We start from the raw sequence: 25,896 nt of genomic DNA, 5'->3' as shown, positions 1-25,896 counted from the left end.
GAAAAACTTTTTAAAAACCCCAGTAAGATATAGGTAATCACTATGCTATATTCCTTTTACAAAACTGCCTACAGGCTTGAATTGTTCAGTTCAAATCAACGTGTTCTGTTACTCTAAGGAAGTGTCCAGACATCCACCTTGCATTTGGCTGTCTAAAGACAACATTAAAATGCTGAAAAAACTTTGGAAAGATGGCAAAAAACAGGTTCCCATTTCTTTGATCCACTAGTTTACTTAACAGTTTTAAAGATGAGAAACGTGATTATAGCTTGACCCCAAGCCCCTTTTCCCCTCCGTGCCCCTACCTTTAGATAAGTAGTTAAGAGCATTTGAACCGAATAGTCGGTCACTGCCACACATGGAGAGGGTGAAGCTGGCAGCCGTACTGTCGTGCAGTCACTGGCAGAAGCACCCAGCACAGCCCGGAAGGCGCACACTGCACACACAGCCTGGTGGTCGGGGATGCTGCTTTAACTTCTCTCAGCCTCACCTGGAGATTGGGGGAAAATTGTATCTTCCTCCCAGAGCCGTTGTCAAGATAAAAGAATACAATTCGTATAAACTGTTTAGCACAATGCCCAGTGCATAGCAAGGATTCAGCAGACGATATCCATCTTTTTTAAATGGCGATCATCTCATGTAATGTAAGAAGACTCTACAAGCATTAAAAAACATATTATTAAGGAAAAAGTAGGTTACAAAGTATTATGTACAGAATGCAAGCCCAGTTTTGTTTAAAATATTCCTACAAATAGCGATGTGCACAAGAAAAAAATGCTGCACATACATACACCAGATATTCACAGTGGTTATATCTGGGTGGAGGAATTATGTCAGTGATTTTTTTACTTTCTTCTTTGTGCTTTTCTTTATTTCACTGGTTTTCCACATGTATCACTTGTGTAATCAGAGTGATGGTAAGAATGGTGGCAGTGAGGAGGAGGATTTCAGGAGATTCTAGAGGTTTTTAGAGCATCCTGTACTTTCAGGCTGACGGCCTCCACCACCCTCACTTCCTTCCCAGGGCTTTTCTTTCTCCCTTGATGTGCAGTGGGGTCCAGTCTAATTCTGTCGTGGGCCCAGTGATGCTTATAGACACCCAACCAGCTTGCAGATTTAACGATCAAGTCCTTTCTTAAACAGGAAAAAGTTAATTGTCTCTGATCAGTACTAGCAAGTATTGTGTCAAAATATTCTAAATTATTACTCAGATGTGTAGTCATGTGAATAAGGATATGGTTGCCTTATTTGACACTTCGATGGGGTGGGATTTTACTTGGAGTAACTTCCACGTAACTGTAACAGGAGCATATACAGAGCATTCCAGGCTTGCAGCACGCATCAAAGGCAGTGAGGTCAGCAACACAGAAGACTAACCTCCCCATAACTTGTCTGGCTCAATCCCTGTTGGCAAAATAGAATTTGAATGAAATTGATGGATATGTGTGTAAGATGTAGATATTTTATTTTCCATGAAATGCATTCAGTTTTAAAATGGAGAGTGCAATATTTTCAGTCTTCTAAACTAAAAATATTTGAGTTGTGGTCATGATATTTGCCTTCCTCTCACCACACCTGAGAACTCCACAAATCACATCTCTCAGGCATGTTATGTAAACTAAGGGATACAGGCAATAAGGCGGCATTCTAAAAGGAGAAGTCCTGGATAGTTTCATTTGTTTGGGGGTGGTTTGAAAATTATATTTTTTTAAAAATGGGGACAACAAAGACAACCAAAAAAATTTCTACCCTGGACATAATATTCGAAAGACTTGGTTCCCTATACCTTGAATTAGAAGTATGTTTCTTATCATCAGTGGGTTAATCTCAGGCCTTGAACAGTGTCCCGGCTGCCCCAAGGGAATCATGTACTATTGCATTAGCTGACTCCAGTCAGCAACTGCTTTTAGAGGCAGCAGAGTTCAGAAGGCATAAAAAATAAAAACAAGAAAAAATTTAAAACTTGGGCACAAACTTAGCATTTTCCTTAGGTTTATGGTACAGTGGATGAATTCGGTGGAATTGAACCAGTGATGCCTGTCTGCAAATTCCAGTACATTTTACATTTATTTTGGTTTGCAACATCAGTTTGTCTATTATAGTTAGTCTTTTTTTTTTTTTTTTTTTTTTTTAAGAAAGAAAGACTGTCATGAGTTATTTATGTAGTCACCACAAAATGCCAGGCAATTTTTAGCTAAAACTTCACAACAACTCCCTTGTAAACAAATGGTAACCAGAGCAGCCACACATTTCTGATAGGTATTACATAAACATCAGGCAGTTTGTATAAACAGGCCTGGAGTCCCTTTTTTTTTTTTTAAATATAAGTAACAATTTTAGTTTATTGTGGTAAAATTCACATAACATAGAATTCAGCATTAACCATTTTAAAGTGTACAATTCAGTAACAGTTAGTGTATTTACGATGTTGTACAACTATCGCCAATATCTAGTTCCAGAACATTTCATCATCCCAAAAGGAAACCCTGTACTCAGTAAGCAGTCACTCCCCATTGCCCCTCACCTCCATCCCCTGGCGATCATTAGTCTGTTTTCTGGCTCCATGGATCTGCCTATTCTGGATATTTTATATAAATGGAATTATACAGTGTGTGGCCTTTTGTGTGGTGTTTTGTTCATACACTGTTTTTAAGGTTCATCCATGTTGTAGCATGATCCATCAGCACATCATTCTTTTTTTTTGTTTGTTTTAATTTTTTTGAGACAGGGTCTCGCTGTGTCACCAGGCTGGAGTACAGTGGCACGATCTCGGCTCACTGCAACCTCCACCTCCCAGGTTCAAGGGATTCTTCTGCCTCAGCCTCCCAAGTAGCTGTGATTACAGGCATCCGCCACCACCCCCAGCCAATTTTTGTATTTTTAGTAGAGACAGGGTTTCACTATGTTGGCTAGGCTGGTCATGAACTCCTGACCTCAAGTGATCCACCTGCCTTGGCCTCTGGGATTACAGGTGTAAGCCACTGCACCCGGCCCAGTATTTCATTCTTTTAAATGGCCAAATAATATTCCATTGCATGGGTATAGCACAAATTTGTTTATCCATTCATCAGTTAATGGACATTTGGGTTGTTTGCATCTTTTGGCTATTGTAAATAGTGCTGCTATGAACACTACTACACAAGTTTTTGTTTGAACAATGTATTCCATTTTTAGGAAAGGAGTTGCTCAGTAATATGGTAATTCATTGTTGAACTTATTGAGGAACAGCCGATTTTCCACAGAGGCTGTGTCATTTTATATACCCACCAGCAACAATTTCTTTTCTTTCTTTCTTTCTTTTTTTTTCTTTTTTTTGGCACAGTCTCGCTCTGTTACCCAGGCTGGAATGCAGTGGTGTGATCACGGCTCACTGCAGCCTCAACTTCTCGGGCTCAAGCAATCCTGCTGCGTCAGCCTCCTGAGCAGCTGGAACTACAATGTGCACCACAATGCCCAACTAATATTTTAATTTTTTGTAGAGACAGGGTCTTGCTGTGTTGCTCAGGCTGGTCTTGAATTTGAACTCCTGGGCTCAAGTGATCCTCCCACCTTAGCCTCCCCAAGTGTTGCAATTACAGGCATGAGCCATCATTCCTGGCCCAGGGTTTCAATTTATCTCCGACCATCTTTGCAACACTTGTTACTGTCAGGGTTTTTTTGTTTTTGTTTTTTTGTTTTGTTTCGTTTTTGCAGTCAACCTAGTGGGTGCAAAGTGGTATCTCATTGTGATTTTGACTTGCATTTCCATAATGACTAGTGATTTTGAGGATTTTTAAAATGTGCTTATTGGCCATTTGTATATCTTTTTTGGAGAAATGTCTGTTCAAGTTCTTCTCCCCTTTTTGGAATGGGTTTTCTGTTGCTGTTGTTAAGTTGTAAGAGTTCTTTATATATCCTGGATACAAAACACCGATCAGATATATGATTTGCAAATATTTTCTCCCATTCTGTGTGTTTTTTTCACTCTCTTGATAGTATCCTTTGATATACAAAAGTTTTCAATTTGGTTCAGTTTACCTGTTTCTTCTTTCATTGCTTGTATTTTTGGTGTCATATCTAAGAAACCATTGCCAAATCCAACATTATGAAAATTTACCCTGTATTTTCCTGTGAAAATTTTAGCTCTTATATTTAGGTCTTTGATTGATTTTACTTTTTATTTAGAGTAAGATAAGGGCTCAGCTTCGTCTTTTGCATGTGAATATCCAAATGTCCTATACTGAGTGTTTTTTGTTTGTTTGTTTTTTTTTTTTGAGACAGCATCTCACTCTGTTGCCCAGATGGGAGTGTGGTGGCACCATCACAGCTCACTGCACCCTCAACCTCCCAGGCTCAATTGATCCTCCCACCTCAGCTTCCCGAGTAGCTGGGACTACAGGTGTGCACTACGGTGCCTGGCTAATTTTTATATTTTTTGTAGAGAGGGAGTTTCGCCATGTTGCCCAGGCTGGTCTTGAATATCTGGGCTCAAGCAATTCGCCCACCTCGGCTTCCCAAAGTGCTGGGTTTAGAGGTGTGAGCCACTGCACCCAGCCTCCGTGTTGAGTGTTTTTATCATGAAAAGGTGTTGGATTTTATCAAACTCTTTTTCTGTATCAATTGAGAAGATCATGTGGTTTCCCTATATTCTGCTAATGCGGTACGCTTGTGTTAGTTTTCTAGGCTGCCATAACAAAGTACCACAGACTGAATGGCTTAAAACAACAGAAAACACAGTTCTGGAGGCCAGAAGTCCAAAATCAAGGTGTTGGCAGCATTGATTTCTTTGGAGACTCTCAGGGAGAATCTTCCTTGCTTCTCTCCCAGCTTCTGGTGGTTGCCAGAGGTCCTTGGTGCTCCTTGGCTTATAGAAGCATCTCTGTTTCCATCTTCACATGGTGTTCTCCTCTATATCCCTAAGCGTCTCTGTGTCCAAAGTTCACCAGTCATTGGAGCAGAGCCCACCCTATGCCAGTATTGACCTCATCTTATCTTGAGTACATCTGTAAAGAAAGTCTGTGTTTCCAAATAAAATCACGCTCACAGATACTGAGAATTAGGACTTGAACATATCTTTTTGGGGAACACAGTTTAACCCAGTACATGTGATGTGTTACATTGATTGATTTGCTTATGTTGAACCACCCTTGTATTTCTGGGGAATAAATCCCACTTGGTCATGTTATAGAATCCTTTTGATACAGTGCTGGACTCGGTTTTCTAGTATTTTCTTGAGGATTTTTTGCATTTTTATTCATAGAGAATACTGGTATGTAGTTTTTTTATGTTGTTTTTCTCTGGCTTTGGTATTTGGGTAATACTGGCCTCGTATCATAAGTTAGGAAGTGTTCCCATTTCTTATAGTTTTCAGAAGAATTTGAGAGAGATTTGTGTTAATTCTTCTTTAAATGTTAGGTAGGATTTACTAGTGAAGCCATCTGGTCCTGGTCTCTTTTTTGTTGAAAGTTACTGATTTGATCTCTTGTCAGAGGTCTGCAGATTCTCTGTTTCTTCTGGAGTCGGTTGGGTAGTCTGCATGTTTCTAGGAATTTGGCCATGTCATCATCTAGGTTATCTAATTTTTTGGTATATAATTGTTCATAGCAGTCTCTCATAATCCCCTTTTATTTCTATAAGGCCGTTAGTGATGTTTAGCATTTGAGTCTTCTTTCTTTTCTTAGTCAATCTAGCTAAAGGTTTATCAATTTTATTGATTTTTTTCAAAGAACCAACTTTTGGTTTCATTGATTCTGTCATTTTCCTGTTCTCTGTTTTGTTTATCTCTGCTCTAAGTTTTATTATTTCCTTCCTTAGGTTGCTTTGGTTTAGTTTGTTCTTCTCTTCCTAGTTCCTTAAGCTATAAAACTAGGTTACTAATCTGAGATCTTTCTTTTCTTTTTTTTTTTTTTTTTTTTGAGATGGAGACTTGCTCTGTCGCCCAGGCTGGAGTGCCATGGCACGATCTTGGCTCACTGCAACCTCCGCCTTCTGGGTTTAAGCCATTCTCCTGCCTCAGCCTCCTGAATAGCTGGGATTACAGGCACACACCACCATGCCCGGCTAATTTTTGTATTTTTAGTAGACAGAGGGTTTCACCATGTTGGTCAGGCTGGTCTCGAACTCCTGACTTCGTGATCCACCCGCCTTGGCCTCCCACAGTGCTAGATTACAGGCATGAGCCACTGTTCCCGGTCCAGATCTTTCTTTTTTAATGTAGGCATTTATAGCTATAAATTTGCCCTTGAGCACTGCTTTTGGTGCATCTCATGAGTTTTGATATATTTTGTTTTTGTTTTCATTTGTCTCAAAGTATTTTCTAATTTTCTTTGTGATTTCTATTTCCCATTGGTTGTTTAAGAGGAGCCTAGGATACTTTATAACCCAGAAGGTCAAAGGTCAGTTCCTCCTTGTCACCCCATGGCTGTACACCCACCAAGCAGAAGCTTAGGAAACCCTTTTCCTTCTCTGTTATGGGTCCCCTGGCCTGGCTGAGGGGTGGGCTCACTGTAAGTAAGCCATGTGGGCTGCCAAGAGACTGTCTCATCATGAGCCACTCGTGACCACAGGGACGTGCAGTGTTCCCAGAGAGGGCTCTGTATTCCTTAGCGCTTGCTGTGCCAGTGAGTCCACGACCTCTGATGGAAAGAACAGAAACATGAAGAATTTATATATCATATTTACGAACAATTTCAGAACTAAATTGGCCAAATGAACTGAGTATCAGATTTGTGGGCTTTGATTTCTAGTTCTGAACGTCATCTGGTAAAATGTCACATTTCATCAGTTCTCAGAACAAGCATCCTGGGATTAATCTCAGCTTCAGCCCTTGCTAGTTCTGTGAGCCTGGCAAAAGCAATTTTGCAACAGTGTATGTGTTCTACTCCATGCATTTGAATGGTGCATGCTGTATATGCCATTTACCATTTGAATGCATGGAGTAGACTACATATACTGTTCTCATTAAACCTCACAGTTACCTAATGGCACTCAGGTACTGTCATCAACCCCATTTTTCAGATGAAGAAACTGAGGTACAGAGAGGTAAACAAGTTTTGTGAGATCATATAGCTAATAAGTGGTGGTGCTAGGATTTGGGCCCAGGCTGTGTGCTTCTGAGTCTGCGCTGTTAACCATAATACTATGCGGTCAAGTTTATTCACATGACTCAGCCTGTTTCCTTATTAACAGATGAGGATAACAGCTCTTATACCTCAGGGCTGTCGTGAGGGTTAAGTGTTCGATGAGTGTGAAACATTTACCCCCATGAATGAAGACAACCAGCTGGGAGGACTATGAACTGGCCGCCCATGGTCGTGTGTATAGTTGACCAGAATTAGGGTGATGGGGCAGTGACGAGGCCTTGAATTCAGTTCAGGCACTTTGCCTCCAGCAAGCACGAGTCCCCACATACAGTGACAACAGAAGGCTTTCAGGAGACTTGTGCTGACGCTGCTGATGTTCTCCAGCACATTCTCTCCACCCAGACAGGCAGAGGTCCTTTTATTTCTAGATAACAAAACTTTGCTGGTGGACACACCGCTAACATGTAGGAGAGGTGGAATTTGAACCCAGGTTCCAGAGCCGGCGCCGCCTTAGCTCCCACTTGCCCTTACTCATTCTTACTGTTGCTCCCACGTCCTGTCCCGCCCACCTCAGAGCCTGCAGTGGGACAATTCAGTATTCCTGGAATGCTGCTTTTCTTACCACCACGTGTAAACATTCTCTGCCTGACTCATGGACTAGCTCTCATGCCGCCCACACCATGAGCCTTCCTGTTCCAAACCCGGAAATGTAATGTCATCGCCACCTCCTGGGATGGGAGCCTCCGCAGTCTTGTATTCCCCACATTGGTACTCAACATCCTAGGGTAGTTTTCTCCTTCTCCACACTTGCTAGGGTGGAGGAACCTTAAAGGCTTAGCCATGAACCCCCCACTGCCCCATAACTAGGCCCTTTCATAGTGTGTTCCCTGTAGAGTTGGGTACTGCACAGCTATGGGACAGGGATGGGTGGGCAGAGGGGGTGCCAGGCAGAGGCGGGAGGCCAGACCATCACATCAGAGAGCTGTGTAGGGCTCAGAGACACTTTGATCTGCATTCTGGTCATTTAGTCCTGTATGTAGCAGTAACTAAGGAGTGTGTCTTTTACAAAATAGTGCACCAGTCAGTATCAGATCGTGGTTTCCACCAGGAGTTCACATAAGAATCTCTGTGGAACTTCATAGAAATACAGAATGCTAGACATCCACCACAGACCTGCTGAGTTGACGTATCTGGGAGGTAGGACCTGGGCAGTTGTAATTTTTTTTTTTTCTTTTTTTGAGACGGAGTCTCGCTCTGTCGCCCAGGCTAGAGTGCAGTGGCACGATCTGGGCTCACCGCAAGCTCCGCCTCCTGGGTTCACGCCATTCTCCTGCCACAGACTCCTGAGCAGCTGGGACTACAGGCGCCCGCCACCACGCCCGGCTAACTTTTTGTATTTTTAGTAGGGACGGGATTTCACTGTGTTAGCCAGGATGGTCTTGATCTCCTGACCTCGTGATCCACCCGCCTCGGCCTCCCAAAGTACTAGGATTACAGGCATGAGCCACCACGCCTGGCCCGGCAGTTGTAATTTTTAAAGCTTCATATATGTGACAAGCAGTGACATTGGTGACCTCCAGGGAGGGAAGGTGAGAGGAGGACTATTCACATTTGTCCTTTTTGAATTTTGAATTAGGTGATGATATTATGTGTTCAAAAAATAAATTATGCTTAAAAATCATAAGCTCACTTATACTATATGTTGTTTATGTTTAAATATCTATGTAATAGGAGGATAAGGATTAAAATGTGCCCAGAGATGGTGGCACACTGCTGGGGGTGGGAGGAGAAAGGTGGAAGGTGAGGGTTTGGTTCCATTTGTAATGTTTTATTTGATTAAAAAGAGACACTTGAGGCATAATGGCAACATCTATTCAATTTGTGAGGTAAGTATACTGGATTTGTTATATTATTTTCTGTTTGAAAGATTTTATAATTAAGAACAAATATTCAAAAGTAAAACAAAGTCAAATATGAAATGTTCATAGATAGCTCCCACGTGCTCCTAGCTAGTGACTTAGGAGAGTGATAGGAAAGATGAAGTGCAAGCCTGCGGCACGTAACAGCAGGGAGTCATTCTGAGAAACACGCTCACTAGGCGATGTCGTCTGTGCGGGAACATCACAGAGTGCATTTACACAGACCTAGGTGGTGGAGCCTGCCACACACCTAGGCTATACAGTGTGGGCTATTGCGCCTAGAGCACAAATCTGTACAGCATGTTACTGTACTGAATACTGCAGGCAATTATAACCCAATGGTATTTGGGTATCTAAACATAGAAAAGATACGGTAACAAAATGGCAAAAAAGAGAAAAAACGTACACCTGTATAGGGAACTTACCATAAATGGAGCTTACAGGACTGGCAGTTGCTCTGGGGGAGTCAGGGATTGAATGGTGAGTGAATATGAAGGCCTAGGACATTACCGTACACTACTGTAGACTTTATAAACACTGCTTAGACTACACTAAATTGATTTAAAAATTTTTTTTTCTTGTTTTAATAATAAGTTAACCTTAAGGCCAGGCCTGGTGGCTTATGCCTGTAATCCCACAGCTTTTAGGAGGCCAAGGTGAAAGGATTGTTTGAGACCAGGAATTCAAGACCAGCCTTGGCAATCATAGTCAGACCTGTCTCTACAAAAAACTTTTTAAATTAGCCAGGTGCAGTGGCATGCACTTGTAGTCCTAGCTCCTGGGGAAGCTGAGGTGGGAGGATCGCTTGAGCCCAGGAGTTCAAGTCTGCAGTGAGCTATGATGGTGCCACTGCACGTCAGCCTGGGCAATAGAGCGAGACCCTGTCTCAAAAATAAATAAATAAATAAAAATAACCTTAGCTTACTGTAACTTTTTACTTTTATAAAAAGTTTATTTTTTAATTTTTTAAAACTTTTTTACTCTTTTGCAATAACACAGCTTAAAACAAACACGTTATACAGCTGTACAAAAACATTTTCTTTCTTCATATCCTTATTCTATAAGCTTTTTCTATGTTTAAAGTTTTTTATTTTTTACTTTTTAAACTTCTTTGTTAAAAACTAAGACATAAACACTCACATCAGCCTCGGCCTATACAGGGTCAGGATCATCAGTATCACTGCTTCCACCTCCACATCTTGTCCCCCTGGAAGGTCTGCAGGGGCCATAACACCCATGGAGCTGTCACCTCCTACGATAACAGTGCCTTCTTCTGGATATCTCCTGCGGGACCTGCCTGAGGCTGTTTTACAGTTAACTTTTTGTTTAATAAGTAGAAGGCGTATACTCTAAAATAATGATTAGACGTATAGTATAGTAAATACATAAACCAGTACCATCGTCGTTGATTATCAAGTATTATGCACTGTGCATAATTGTATGGGCTTGAATTTTATGCAGCTAGCTGGGCAGTAGGTTTGTTTACACCAGAATCACCACAGACACATGAGTAAATGCACTGACCTACGATATCACAAGGCAATGGGAATTTTTCAGCTCCATTATGGTGCTATGGGATTACAGTCGTATACATGGTCTGTCATTGACTGAAATGTCGTTATGTGGTGTGTGACTGTATTGATCACCCTCACTGAGAATTAGAGTCAGGGGCTTCTACACATTAATAATATCAGTCACGCATGAAACGTGAGTAGCTTGGGTGGGGTCCCTGGCCTGCACTGCTGTAGCGTGGGTGAGGTCCCTGGCTTGCACTCCTAAGTATTTGTTTCTTTTTGTTTCAGGTGTTTGTGGCTAGTCCTCACAAAACACAGCCTATTGTGGAGATCCTGTTAAAAAATCAGCCCAAACTCATTGAGTTTCTGAGCAGCTTCCAAAAAGAAAGGACGGATGATGAGCAGTTCGCTGACGAGAAGAACTACTTGATTAAACAGATCCGAGACTTGAAGAAAACGGCCCCTTGAAGAGCTCCCCGGCCCCTGTCACAGTCAGTCGTCTCATTTGTCCAGTTTGTACAGCGTGTCATTTCAGAAAGTCATCATTCTTGGGAAGACTTTGGAGGTGCCTATTTTTTTCTGTTGTAATTGTTCTGGGTAGATGGAATATAAACATTTGAATGGAAAAAAATTAACCTAGAATAATATATTCATTTTAGTCAAGTCTGTGATTATTTATGTGAAATCAGAACCATTGTATCAGATGCTGATAAAAGCAATTTCAACTTGCAGATGTGAGCCCCTGGGCACCATGAGCCGCTAAATGGGAGCTCAATTGACAGGCATCATCAAGTCTTCAAGGAGGACTGAGTTCTCAGGGGAGAACTGGGAATGGGGCCAGGGTGCAAAAATGCTTTGCCCGTCTGTAGGTAGACACACAGATCGCTCAGGGCACTGAGAGATCCCAGAAGGTAACGTTAATGTTTTCAGTCATTGTGTGTCCTTTGTTGCTGCCAATGTCTTTGGGCTGTAATCAGTGCATCCACACCTCCCAGGATCCAGTGCTCCCTCTCAGTTCAGTCTCCCCTCACTCCCTGTCCTGCATTCCATCCCAGCTCCTCAGCGTGGCCTCAGTGGGTGCACCCATGCCTTCCGCAGTCCAGGTGAGCAGGGGAGCAACTGAGCAGGAAGAGGATGGATCAAACAAGCGTCACGGGGAATAGGGAACCCACAGGGTGTGACCTGCTTGCTAGAGAACTGTGAACATGTGGCTCTGGATAGAGTCACTGCTGTTCCATACTGACTTCCAGAGGGTGAGTGAGGGACAGAATATTTCCTTCATAATGGTCATGGATGAATGCTTTCTGCTGTAAGTGTCTTTTAGAGCAGGAATCACCGTAGTGGGATGCCCAGCAGGCACAAACCATGGGTCCAGGGAGTCTCAGTGGGGAACTTTTATCAGTATCAGTAACCATTGGAAGGAGAAATGATTCGTGTGTGAAAAAATTCTCAGATCCATCAATAAATTTTTTTCAGAGCCATTGTATCAGATGTTGATAAAAGCAATTTTTTTTCTAATAAGCTGTCATTCTCTAATTGCCCATCACAGTCTTTAGTGAACACATAGAAAGCCTATACAGTTTTGGTCCTGAATAGTCTCTTGCGACTAGGATGATTGAGGTGTTAATTCCTCTTCCTTATAAAAAGGCTTGGAATCAAAAATATTTTAAAAGGCCGTGGTTTTGTTTCAGACATCAAGCATCTAAAACGGGATTTTAAAGTGATATTTTACAAGAATGAAAGGCACAATTGTTGATCTGTATTTTTTACACTTCAGTTTCTAAATCATGAATCGTTGCCTTCCACAGGAACCCTCCCTTTTTACATTACTTGAGTGTTGTGTAGTTTTTCTTCAGCCAGGTATTTCTCTGCCTAGAGAGGTGAAGAGAAATGTGTTCTCCAGGACTGATCCCCTTTGTAGATTTTGTACTGAAGAATTACCTGGCAGGGCACCACCCTTGGCTAGGCCCAGGTGTGTGTTTCTTTCTTGCCTGGCATGGACCCCGAGGCAGGTGATGTGGGGCCTGGCGCACCTCCCCGCTTTGGCAGCTGTGGCCTCCCTGGCCAGTGCCCTTGCAGGAGGCCGGCCGGCAGCCTGATGACCCGCACTCTTTAGTCACTGACGTCAGATTATTTTTATAACATTCCCTGACAGTTCAGAGTCCCTTTGAATTGCACTTTGCTGGTTTCACTTATTTAATTGAAAGAGATGAGTGTAAGTATAAAAAATGAAGGTGAAATAACCATTGGAAATGTATTTGGTTACTTAATACTGTTCCACAACATCTTGGGATGTATGTTTTCCTTTGGAGAGTGAGGCCTTGTTATTATTCTTTTCTGATAAAGAAAACATTTTATTTCCTTTGAGCTTGCATTAGCTCTTTCCTAGCAACCCATTATCCCAGCTCAGTACCTTTTAAACAGAAAACTAGAGTCCGGGGTTTTGTTGTGATCTGAATTTGTAAGTTATTAATGTGAAAGGGGGAGCAGGAAGCTCGCAGGCAGATTTGTTTGCACAAAGTTCACTGTAAATACTGTGAGAATTGAATTCTGAAAAGGTCGTATTTAGTGATTTCAAAAGCACACATTTAAATGAAGACTGACTAAATAAAAGATACCACACACTTCTTGGTTGGTTTCATTCCATTGCATGTTGTGTGGCTGTGTTTGTTCTTGCCACCGTTCCAGGCAGGGAAAGCCTTATGCTGCCCCAGGGCCCCAGCACACCTTCCTGTACGCCCCACCAACCAGTGACCCTGCACCCGTCCCATCGTCCAAGCGACACTAACCACCATTGACTAGGCAGCGCCTACTGAACACTAAATCTACACATCCCACTGTTGATGCCTCCCCATACCTGGGAGTCTTTCCCATTTTATAATTGAGGACACTGAGGTTCTGAGTGGTTGAAAGATCCCGAACCTAGTGTGGGATACCCTAGATACAAGCCCACAGTGACCCGAGGCCAATTCCTGTTCTCTCTCTCGCCTTCATTATCAAGGCTGTGAACTACGGATGGTCCAGGGCATCAGAAACCATGTGGAACTCTCCCCCACTGCTGCCTGGGAGGTTCCCCAGCTGGGAGGGTCCTAGCGTTAGGCCAGCAGGGACTGAGATCATAATGTTCTTGGACCAGGGTCTTGGCCAGAGCCAGGCATCTGCCCAGAAGTTAGGATTGCTCCTGGAGAAAACACTCAGGAGCACCCTCCCCTTGGAAATGTCCCAGACCCTCAGCCTCATGGGCGGACCTCCTTTGATGGCTCTGGGGGAGCAATGTGGCTGTCCAAGGAGGGGCTGTGAGCTTTCCACAGCCCCCCTCACCAGCCAGACTGGTTTGTCCGCATTTCCGATGAGACACAGCTGCTGTGAGCCATAGCACAGTCTAGAAATTATATAAGACTGAAAGTGATAGTAACAATGTGAAGGAAAATGAAACTCAAAGATTCCTGGAATCATTTTTAATGTCAAAACATAGTTGTTTCAAAACCGATTTACAAATCTTGCTGGCCTGTTATATTAGAGGACATTACGATTTTATGTCTTTTACTTGTTTTACCATTTTATCCAAAATAATATTATACACGTGGCATGAATGAACACCATCTCTTCATGGGTATTCTTTCGGAAAGGTTTTGAATATCGTATTGGGGGCTTACAGTTAGATAAAGGTCTGAAACATATACTACTGGGAGACCCTGAAAAGCTAGACTTAGTCTCCCTAAAAAGATTGAAAAGATTGAAGATGGATGTAAACAAGGTGTGATTTCGTTTTTGAAACATGGAAACTGCTGTTATGTAGCTGCCATAATAAGCAGAGCAAAGCTGAGTGTTCGGCCTGGTCTGCACTAAGCCCGCACAGACATCTCACTCAAGCCTCCACCTGACGGAGGGAAACTTGGACCACAGAGAGGGTGAGTAACTCCCTCCAGATCAGACAGCTGGCTACAGAGCCAGGATTTATGGCCAGGGCTGACCCCAAGGTCCATGTCTTTGGAAACCAGGCTGTGAATTCAGGCCCCTCGGCCTGTTCTTCAGCTCTCCACCCTGGGACAGATAACTTCATCTCCTCCCGGCCCCCACGGAAAAAGGAATCCTGGATACCAGTGCTAAAGGATAACTCAGCGGAAAGATTTCGAAAGCTAGATTCATTCAAGGGGGTAGGTAACTTAACTTCACTTGGTTGTCTGATGTCTGGAAGATCTAATTAGACCTCTGTATAGCATAGGGAAATTCTTGAACTTCTCCAATATTTTGAGCAGTAGTTCAACTTGACATAGGCATTAATTTCACATCGCAGCGGGGGCAGTGGCTCATGCCTCTAATCCCAGTACTTTGGGAGGTGGAGATGGGGGTGGGCTGGGGATGGGGGGCGGGTATGGCAGAGTGGGAGATCAGGATTGCTTGAGTCCAGGAGTTTGAGACAAACCTAGGCAATGTAGTGAGACTTCATCTGTAGAAAATAAAATTAAATAATGAAATAAAGTGTTAAAAAATTTTTTTCAGATTGCAGTTCTGCACCTGCTTTTGTTTTCTGGGCTTTCTTTTTCAGTTGGACATAATATTAGCTTAGATTTCCTGACAGGAGCAATTGTCACTCAGCCAGCCGTTCCACCATTTCCCAGTGATCCCAGCACCATGGGGCTACAGAGGCTGAAGTTCATGGTGGATGCACATCCAATATCTGCTAGGGTCCCCGCCCTCCCTCATCACTTCCTCCTCATGGAGGAGCATGTGCAGTTACAATACCCTAAAATAAAGTCGCCATCAAAACACACAAAAAGCCGCAACCCCTTTACCATCGACCAATGTAACACAGATGCAATTTAATCACTCCACTGAGAGCCATCTGTGTTACTTTAAAATGCTGTGATCATAGGGCCCCTTTGGAGAATATGTTGCAATATACATTAATAATTTATCCTTTAGGGAAGGCTGGAAAAAATAAGATCACTTTTAGTTTTAGTTCTGATATTTAAAGCTATAAAATAGCAAAAATATGTATTCAACTACTCATTTATTCGTTCATTTAACATCTGGGTTGAATTCATTCTCCTTGCTGGTTAGGGATGGATCCTGGGACAGGACACCGAGTGACACACCGGGATTACTATAGGCCTCCTGTGATGGTGGGAGCTCGTGGGGCAGGGGAGTCAGAGGCCTTTGTAAGTCCGTCCCCTTCAGCTGGCACTGGGGCCAAGTCAGCAGAGAAGGGAGGATAGACAGGAGGTGAGGAGCCCGGGAGAAAGGGCAGATCCCACTGCCGACCCCGAGGACATGGTGGACCTACAGAAGGGCAGGCACCCTTCAGTGCAGAGCCCCCCTTACTGGGCCCACTGTGGCGAAGCTGAAGGGGGAGGTGCAGGGAATGGGGAACCCTGACAACAAGGGGAGCCAGAGGTCTCTGACAACGCCAGCCAGCTGCGACCACACCGGCCCCGCCCCAGTTCACCTCCCCTCACAGCTGACACGATGTGCTCTTGGGACCAACCCTAATTCATCACCTGCCGGAGAGGGAATTGTGGAAACGCGCTCATGCTTAGCGAAACAGACATTGCAGATGCCCCCAGATGTGTTCTGCCCTGGGGAGATGCTGACATACATCCTCCTACCATCCTTTCCCATCTTGGAGGCGTCAGGTCCCTTTTCTCTTTGAAATGTCATCTACTCATGAGAGGTTTGTGTGGATTAACTAGAACCACCTGGACTTTGGGAACGGCCACACCTGGACTGAAATCCTGGCTCCATGGCTAGCTGTTCCCTCTTGAGAATCACCGAGCTTCTGGGAAACAGGCCAAAAGAGGACCTGCCTCACGGGATTGTTGTGGGAACCAACGAGGTAAAGTAGGTGACGTGCTGGGCTCAGATTGGGCGCCCACGTTAGCCCCGTCACCAGAGCGAGAGACTCCCACTGCAGGGAGGGCCGTGGGCACGAAGCGTGGCTGGAAAATGATGAGGCGTGTGCGCTTGTGTCCGGTGCATGTGGGGATGTGAGAGGGCCGGGAGGGAGCCTTGAATGCGCAGCTAAGGGTCTGACGCCATCATTAAGGCGGCTGGCCTTTATTCAGGAAGTGACCTGAACACCTGCGTGTCTGGCGGGGAAAGCTCTGGAGCCGGCCCTGGAGGGGGAACAATGAGGGAGAGTGGAATGATGAGCGCCTGCTGGTAACAGCGAGCACGAATTCGGTGCTGCTGTCAGTCCCCCTCCAGATGCTTTAGAGTATTAACATCAGTCTTCAGAACCACCTTATGAGGTGCGTACTGTGATTATCCTGTCAACCTAAATAACAACCAGAGAGTGGCTCTCAAAGAAAGTGATGTTTACTCAGGAATAGGGCACTGCCAGGGAGTATGCCTGCCAGAGTAAAAAGCACATGTGCCTTCAGGGAGGTGAAGGAAGGCAAAGGTTTTTAACAGGAAAGTGAGGACTGTATTGTTGCTTTGAAGTAATGATCCTTGGCTACAAGGGTTAATTGCAAGAGGGACACCAGTCCAAGGCTGGACAGGCAGTTACTGGGCAGGTGTCCTCCTAGAAGCATTTTTTGTGCAAGGTTGCAGTTTTCATAGTCTCCCGTGGTTTTTGTTATTAGGCATTTATGCATGAGAATATTTCTCTTCACGGCCTTCCCTTGGCTCTATTTGTCAGGATTTGCTTTTAACAAAAGTGGCTCCATTCTGATTCTGACATCTTTCACAATCCCAATATTACAGACGTGGAAACAGGGACTGAGAGGGTTGCTCGCCCAATTATACAGTGAGCAGATGGTGGTGCAGGATTTAAACCCAGAGCCCAGAGGCAGCAGCCATAGAACTTGGGAGATACTTAGGATTTACTATTGACCAGGCATAGCTGAACCATTTCTGGAGGACATGGGCCTGTGGCGTGGGTGACCTGAGTAGAAGGTGATGTGCTCAGCCAAGACAGGGAGCCTGGGATGGGGGGCAGAGGCACACGAGTGTCCTGTGCCTGAAGATGTGGCGTGGAGATGTCCAGGCAGTCGTTGGACAAATGAGTCTGGGGCTCAAGAAAGACGTGGGCCAGAGGCACCGATTTGGGGGTCACTGAGATTTAGGGAGCAGCTGAGGTTTGGGTGAAGAGGAAGCGATCCATTCCTTGCTGCGATTCAAACCTCGGGACCCACCCACCCTTTCACCTGCCTCCATTTGTATTTTAACCTTATCTGTAACCTACATCCCACCTCAATCCGGGGTGATGGGGGTGGCTGGGCAGCAGGGGGACCCCACGGTTCCCATGTCCTTTCTCCATGGCAGTGTCCATGCTCAGTCTAGGTCTCCACCCGGCCTGGGTGCACGCAATATCATCCCAAAGTCTGTATTTGATCCAGTTAGTTCTGAGGGCCAGTTAGTCATTCAGAGGCTTGTAACCCTGTTATCCCAGAGACCAGGCTGACCAGTGTTTTTATAAAGTGCCATCAGGACAAAGGGTGGTTGAACTCCAGGCCAGGGCCTAGCTGTGTCACCCCAGCCCCGCCCTGGAGAGGTCTTGACCAGGACCACAGCATCAGGGACAGATGATGCTTATATAATCACAGGACTCTTGGGGAAAATGGGCAAGGCCCTAGGTGCAGACTGGTTCTTCTGCAGGGGAAAAAGCCTCTGCCCTTTTCCCTGGGAACTGAGCATGACATTCCCATGGCTGTGACCTGCTGGCCTGGATGAATGAGGCTCTGTGCTACTGAGGGTGTGGGAGGAAGGAAGAGGGTGTGCCTGCAGCTGCCCGGCGGCATCTGGTAGCACCAGGCATGTCCTTCACCTTGACCAGGGACCATTTCCAAGCCGGGTGGCTTTGTTCAGTTGTCAATGTGCTATGCCCATCAGAATCAAGGTGTGGCACGTGACCTGCAGCCAGGGAACAGGCACCCGGATGAGAAGACCAAGGCAGGGCGGGCATGACAGTTTCCCTCGCACCTTCAATTCTCTTTTTGGGTCTTGGCTCTTCTTTCTAATGTCTTCACAAGTTTTCAGGTAGTTCCTGCACAAGACGTGCATCACCCATCAAAAAAGCACCATTTATCCCTCAGCTGCCCCTCCAGCCCCTTTTCTGTCTCTCTGCCCTCCTTCAGGGCGAAATTTCTCCAATTTCTCCATGAACGGGCTACACCTCCTCACCTGTGATGTACCTCACAACCCACCCGTCTCTGGCTTCCCCACCTCCCTGGAAGATGCTCTTCCCAGAGCTATCCAGGGCCTCAGAGCCGCCAGATCCAGTAGCGATTTCCTGTGCTCATCTGACCCGTCAGCAGCAGGTGACAGAGCTGGTGGCCTCTTCTCCAGGCCCTCTCATCTCCTGTCGCCCAGGCAACCTCACCCTCCTGTGCTCTCTCAGCTCAGCCTCCTCCACCTCACAGCCGAGCACCGAGCACCGTTGTGCCTGGGCTCAGTCTCCTGCGTGTCTCCTCTCCATCTCCCCATCTTCCTGCAAGGCTTCAGGTCTGTGGTCTGTGGTCCGTGCGTGCCCCACCTCTGTGGCTCCAGGCCGACTTAGGCAATCTCCAAGCTCATGCATGCACTCACCTGCTGGCTGGATGCCTCTCAGGCTCCCTCTCTCCAAGGTACAGTTCAAAACACAGCATGTGACTTCCTGTCACTCCCTGCACCTGGCTTCCCCAGCTCTGCTGATGCCCCTGAAATCCCCCCAGTTGTTCATGCCAGAAACCCAGGAAGGCACATGAGTTCTATCCGCCTCTCACCTGCAGCCAGTTCATCAGCATTTCTGCTTTTGAGACTTGTGTCCCATCTGAGCAGCTCTCTGCATCTGCATGGCTCCCACCTGGACTGCACCCCATCTCTGCAAGCGTCCAAAGTGATCTTTTCATAGATCGCATCTGGTCATGGTTCTCTCCTGCCCCCAAATCCTCTAGTGGCTTCCCTTGCTGCACAGAATCAAACCCAAAGCCCTGACCACTGTCCTTAAAGCACACAGGATCAGGCCGAGCCTTCCTCCTGCAACAAGTCCAGCAAGCCTGGCTGCTTTTCCATCCCTCCCAAAGGGCCTTCCCCCATACCATTCCTTCTGCTGGGAATAGTCTTCCCAGCTTTCTTCACTGGCTGCTGCTTCTCATCCTTGCTCTCTCAGCTTTAATACCCACTTCTGGGCTTCCCAGGCCCAGCACAGGAGACTCCCGCCCCAAATACCGGCTGCCTCTCCACTAGGGTACAAAACTCCAGGGCAGGGGCAGTGTCTGTTTCCCTCATGAATGTATCGCCAGGATCTAGCCCAGTGTCTGCGACATAGTAAATGCTCTATCGTGAGTGAATGTATGACTCATTCTTTACAAAGCACAATTTCACTTTCCTCTTTCTCTCCTCACTCCCTGGCCCCCTCACATCTTCCAGGCGACCCTCCCTTCCCTCCCATTCCCTGCCTCTCCCCTCCTGTTGGGTGGCTCCTGCCATTCTGTCCCCTGCCACTCTGCCCTCGTTCTGCTCAGTTCACTTACTTTCCTCTGTCCCCTCCTTTATTCCCTTCAGATGTCACCTTAGACCTTTATCATTTCTCATTCTGAACCAACCAGCAGCCATCCAGTTCCCTTCTTCCTCCCTCTATTCCACACAGATGCTGGAGTGACTGCTTTAAGATGCAAATAGGGGCTGGGTGCAGTGGCTCGCGCCTGTAATCCCAGCATTTTGGGAGGCTGAGGTGGGAGGATTGCTTGAGCCCAGGAGTTTGAAACCAGCCTGGAAACTGTCTCTACAAAAATGAAAATAAAAAATTAGCCAGGTGTGTTGGTGTGCACCTGTAATCCCAGCTACTCAGGAATCTGAGGCAGGAGGATCGCTTGAGTCCAAAAGGTGAAGGCTGCAGTAAGCCGTGATCGCGCCACTGCTCCGCAGCCTGGGTGACAGACAGAGACCCTGTCTAAAAAAAAAAAAAAAAAAAGAAAAAGCAAATATGATCGTGTGGCCTCTTTTTAAAGTCCTTCTATGGCTCCCTATTGCTCCCCAGAAGCGTTCCTAAGGCCCTTCATGGTCTCTGCCAACCCCCTACTCCTCCCTCTCCTTGCCCACGAATGCTACAACCATCTGCAGCTCTCCAGTGTGCTACACCCTCCTCTGTGCCCCTGCCCTGGAAACTCCAAACCCCCTAGAACCCAACAGTGCTCACATTTCCTCGTTTCACTTCTAAGCGGCACCTGCATCAATTTCTGGGACATGCAGCCCTCTAGTGGCTAAAACAAGTAACAGTCTTTACTGTGTTCCTGGTGGGCCCTCTCTATTCAACATTATTGATGACTTGGATGGGACACAAGTAACGCATTGATCAAATGCCTGAGTGACCCCGGTCTCTGAGAGCGACGCCCAATTAGTGTCTGAAACAAAATTAACAAGCGGTAGGACAAGCTGCAGTGTTGGGTGCAATCTGACCACGCCTAGATTTAATAAGGATAAATGTGAAGTCCCACACTAAGGTCTGCAAACAAAACTCCAGCTCTGCAGGTAGAAGCATGGGTGCCCAGACAGGGGGTTCTGGTGACCCTAATGCCCTGTTGGGCCGCATCGCTTCTCGCCTGGACTCCTGCAACACCTCTCTGGCGGGAGCCCTGGCCACTATCCCCTACGCCAGTCTTTCCTCACGTGCTGGTGATCATTGCTGTGAATCAGGCCCCCGGGGGAGCTGTCTAGGGGCGTGCACACACAGCTGCACCTGGGAAGAGACGCAGGCTGGGAACAGTTGTCAGCACTTTGGTGGTCCTCGAGGTCCTGGGAAAGGATGGGGGCCTTGGAGAGGAAGCAAAGAGGTGAGAGGGCCCAGGAAGAGCCGGGAGAGGAGAGGAGGAGAGGTAAGAAACACAAGAGCAGGTCGAGGCCGACAAGAGGTAAGCGTTATGAAGCCAAAAAAGGAGAGTTTCAGGAGAGGTTGATGCTGCACACTGAAGGCCCAGGGCCCAAGCAGGGTTAGGCCAATAGGAGTTGGGGAGCACCTTCCCATGGGGAGGGGGAGCAGAAAGACAGCAGTGGTTTGTGGAATAAACAGGAGGAGGATGTTGAGAAAACTAGCACAGGCTTCCAAGTAACGAAGGGAAAGGAACCCCGTGGGGAAAGGGAAGCTTTTTGAAAGTTGGGGAAATGTATTGCTTAGCAACTGCAGCATAACCAGCCACCTGAAACGCAATAACTTAAATAAAACCAATGTTTTCTTCCTAAGTCTGTGGGTTGGCTAGGAGTCACCTAATCTCAGCTAGGCTAGCTGGGGTGGCTCTGCTCTGGATGTTTGGTGATGGCAGAAACGCAAAGTGGAAACACACAGACTTCTTGAACCTAATGTCGGAACTTGCACGAGGACATTTCCACCTCATTCTATTGAACACAAAGTCAAGCAAGGGGAAACAAGTTCCACCTGCTGATGGAACTGGCAAACATGTGAAAGGGAAGGGTGAAAAATTGGGGCCACTGATGCCTTCCACCACAGGAGACATGCGGAGTTATAATGGGAAGAACGAAGACATCAGAGGGAGAAGCTGGACAAAATGAATTGCATATTGTGCCGGGCACGGTGGCTCACGCCTGTAATTCCAGCACTCTGGGAGGCCGAGGTGGGCACACTGCTTGAGTTCAGGAGTTCAAGACCAGCCTAGGCAACATGGCAAAACCCCATCTCTACAAAAAATACAAAAATTAACGAGGTGTGGTGGTGTGCACCTATAGTCCCAGCTACTCGGGAGGCTGAGTTGAGAGGATCACCTGAGCCCAAGAAGTCGAGGCTACAGTGAGTCGGGATCACACCACTGCACTCCAGCCTGGGCAATGGGAGTGACATCCTGTCTCAAAAAGAAAAGAAAAAAAAATGAAGTGCATATTGGGAAAATTATGAAAGGCATTGAATTTGGAGCAGATTCATGTTCTGGCTCTACCAATCATTAGCAGTGTAGCCTTGGGTAAGTTGTTTAACCTGAGACTCCATTTCATTATCCGTACAGTGGAAATGCTAATCCCTGCTTCACAGTGTGAACATTTAATGAGGTGAAGTAAAAAGTGCTTCACTGTAAAATGCAAACCTAGCTACAATGACGCAGTAAGTTTCCAGGAGAGGTGGGAGGCTGTCACAGGACGGCAGGAACACAATGGCTACTTTCAAGTACTCCAGGGCATTCCTGTGGGAAAGGAGACACAAAGAGTCCTGTGTTATAGACAAGGTCTGAGGGGAGTGATGGGGGAGGAGTTTACTCCATAAAAATAACATGTTAATAATGAGGACAGGCCAGTGTGGCTTCAGGAGGTGGTGACTTCTTCATCGCTGGGGATGCTGGAGCAGAGCCCGGTTGATCTGTCCCTTTAGGGGAGTGTTGAAGAGGAGATGCAACCTCTGACCAGTGGTTGGATCGATTAGCTGTGCTCAAGCAAGGGCAGCCCACTATCCCAACACGTGGGGGGCCTTCTGTTGTTGTAGAAATTTCTGAGTGATTGAAATGGCATTTGGTGGATGCGCGCCAGGGCTGCTAAACCTCTGGCAGTGGTCATGCCAGTCCTAATCAATGGCAATGCCAATGGTGCTCTGTGCATAAACACTGGACTATATGAATTCAGAGCTCCAATCTTGAGAGTCCAAATAAATGCATGATTTATTTTCGGCAAGCGTAACCAGCAAGCCCCCACTTTTTTGCCAGCGCCTCACTGTGATAATGGAAAAAGTACTTGACTTCAGAAAAGTCTTAGCTATGATTAAACAAGCAAAGTCACAACAGCAAAACATTGTAATCCATTTAAATAGTAAGGTTATACGCAGAGGGTATTAAAGTCACAAATACACATGAGCATTATGTAAATGGCTATGATAAGGCTGTCAGAAGCATAAATCATTGATTATTCTCCCAGATATATAAAGAGAGCCAACTACTCTGCTTGGAGACACCACAAATAAACAGTACACATTTAATGAACTCCTCGTTTGCTTGCTACCTAGGACCAAAAAAGGGGTCTTTGGAGATCTCTGTTTTCTTCAAAAACACTGGCCAGGCAGTTTGAACAAATACCTTCCTTTTTTACATCAGCATTCACATTTTCTTGATTTGGGGGCTTGGATCATAGTAGGAGATTCAGCAAATATTTGCTGTTGCTGCTGCTGCTGTTGTTTTTCTCACTGATGCATTTTTACAAGAAATGCATGTGGCCCTTTTCTCATTGAGGCATTTTTACAAGAAATGGATGTCACCCTGTCCTCCCTCTCACCTTATGCAGAACCTGTATCATCAAAAGGCAGGGGGAGTGGTTGCCTGCAGAAGGGCTAGAAAGCAGTTCACCCTTCCTGCAGGTGTCTTCTTAAAAGGAATTCTCAGAATTGCCTGCAGGGTCCCTGACGGCATCTGATTCTGACCCATCCCCAGGGAACAGGGAGGCAGGAAGCACCAAGGTTTATCACTTTGGCATCAACCTCAGCCAAGAAAGGTGAAACCTCCCCGGCCCATATTCATCTTAAAATGTGAGCCTTCCATTCATCAATGAGGGGATGGTCTGGGCATTATTAGACTAGCTACCATGGTGGCTTTCCCTAGCATGTTGAAGATGAATCTTTAAACTTTCAGGAATACCCACGTTTGTGCAGGAAAACAGTTACCCAGAACCTCTCAGACTTGCCAACTAAAATCTGGGTTTGTGGATTTGGACAACTGCAACTTCTTAGGAAACATCATGAGGGCTTCAATTTGAAGGTTCTCAGAACCGTGTGCAGTGACTGTTAGCATTGCTGTAAGTGTGAGGGAGGTGAAGAGTTCCATGAGGAGTAATGGTCTTGGGGACAGAACTCTGCTCACGGGCCAGGACATGGGGCTCGATTCCCAGTGGCATTCCCTTCAGTGATCTGCTCTGTCCCTGTGGTGAATGTTACTTTTGTGGTCCCGTATGAACTATACCTCCTGGCTTCATGTCCTGTGCAGGCCCCTCCACATAGACTCTGGGTGTGGCCACGAAACTGGCCTTGGCCAGTGAACCATGAGCCAGCATGATGCAAGGGGGACACGCTGGGCCCGTCCTTGTGGAGCACTCACTTTCAGAGCCCTGTGCCACCTCATAGAGGTCTGGCCACCCTGCTGGAGAGCCCTGGCCAGCTGCCAGCTGTTTCAGCCATCCAAGCTGAGGTGCCAGAAACCTGAAAGAAGCCCCTTGGATGGTCCAGCCTCACTGTCCCTGTCCCTGAGAGGGCTGGGCCCCCCTCTCAGCTGACCCACCAGTGGCACACAACCGTGAGTGACCCCAGCCGGTGCCACAGGGAGTAGAGCTGTTCTGCTGAATCTTGCCCAAATTCCTGGCTCACAGAATCATGCAAAATAAAATAGTGGCTTGGGCCACTAAGTTTTAGGGGGTAGTCTGTCATGCAGCAATAGATAGCTGTGGAGTGAATGGATAACTGTTGCCCTCTGTGGAACTTGTGCTTTTTCTGCAAAATAAAGCACTTTCCACCAATACCGCAACCAGCATAGAAGCATAGAAGTTCTTCATCAGATTACACTAAAGCGTGTTCAGCTCAGCAGAAACCGTGTCCTTTCACAAGGCCACCTCCGCATCAAAAAGAACCAGGAATGGTAAAATTCCTGGTCAACGGAAACACTCATATCTGAGAGTAGAGTACTACATGCATTTTTTTTTTTTCTTTTTGAAACAGTGTCTCACTCTGTCACCCAGGCTGGAGTGCAGTGGTGCAAGCATAGCTCACTGCAGCCTTGAACTCCTGGGCTCAAGTGATTCTCCTGCTTCAGCCTCTCTAGTAGCTTGGGACTACAGGTGTGCACCACCACAACTGACTAATTTTTTAGTTTCTTTTTGGAGAGACAGGGTCTTGCTATGTTTCCCAGACTGGTCTTGAACTCCTGGCTTCAAGTGGTCCTCCTGCCTTGGCCTCTCAAACACTGTAAAATCTTAATTACATCAGTAGAAGGAATTTCTGGTTACTAAAAATAATACATTTAATGCTTGGTACAGTTTCTCTAAATTCCCTGCTCTTTATTAAAGCTTATCACATCTATACTTATTTACATACATTTTTTTCCACCCTGACAAGTCACAGAATCTTGAGTTTAAGGGTCATGGTCCTATTTTTTTTTTTTGGAGATCGTCTTGCTCTTTTGCCCAGGCTGAAGTGCAGTGACATGATATTGGCTCACTGCAACCTCCGCCTCCTGGATTCAAGTGATTCTCATGCCTCAGCCTGCTGAGTAGCTGGGATTACAGGCACAAGCCACCATGCCTGGCTAGTTTTTTTATTTTTAGTAGAGACAGGGTTTTACCATGTTGGCCAGGCTGGTCTCAAACCCCTGACCTCGTGATCCACCTGCCTCAGCCTCCCAAAGTGCTGGGATTACTGGTGTGCGCCACCGTGCCCAGCCCTATTTGCATTTTTAATATGATTGTTCTCTCCTTCCAGAGGTTTCCAAAAGATTCCCTGCTTAAGCG

General features: G+C 46.0%; 1 protein-coding gene across 11 annotated transcripts in view; it reads left to right on the top strand.

The window, feature by feature from the left end:
• The window catches only part of CAB39L (calcium binding protein 39 like), a 141,749-nt gene extending 128,631 nt beyond the window's left edge, over positions 1–13,118 (top strand). For all 11 annotated transcript variants that reach the window (XM_024257672.3, XM_054529534.2, XM_054529533.2 and 8 more), the window contains one exon: positions 10,783–13,118. In XM_024257672.3, coding sequence (XP_024113440.2) covers positions 10,783–10,962 — 180 coding nt within the window. In that variant the 3' untranslated portion in view covers positions 10,963–13,118. The remainder of the gene's footprint in view (positions 1–10,782) is intronic.
• The last annotated feature ends 12,778 nt before the right edge of the window (positions 13,119–25,896 follow it).

This window comes from Pongo abelii, chromosome 14 (genome assembly GCF_028885655.2).
Source record: "Pongo abelii isolate AG06213 chromosome 14, NHGRI_mPonAbe1-v2.0_pri, whole genome shotgun sequence".
NCBI lineage: Eukaryota > Metazoa > Chordata > Mammalia > Primates > Hominidae > Pongo > Pongo abelii.
The sequence above is the reverse complement of the archived record's forward strand: the minus strand, read 5'-3'. Positions and strand labels throughout refer to the sequence as shown.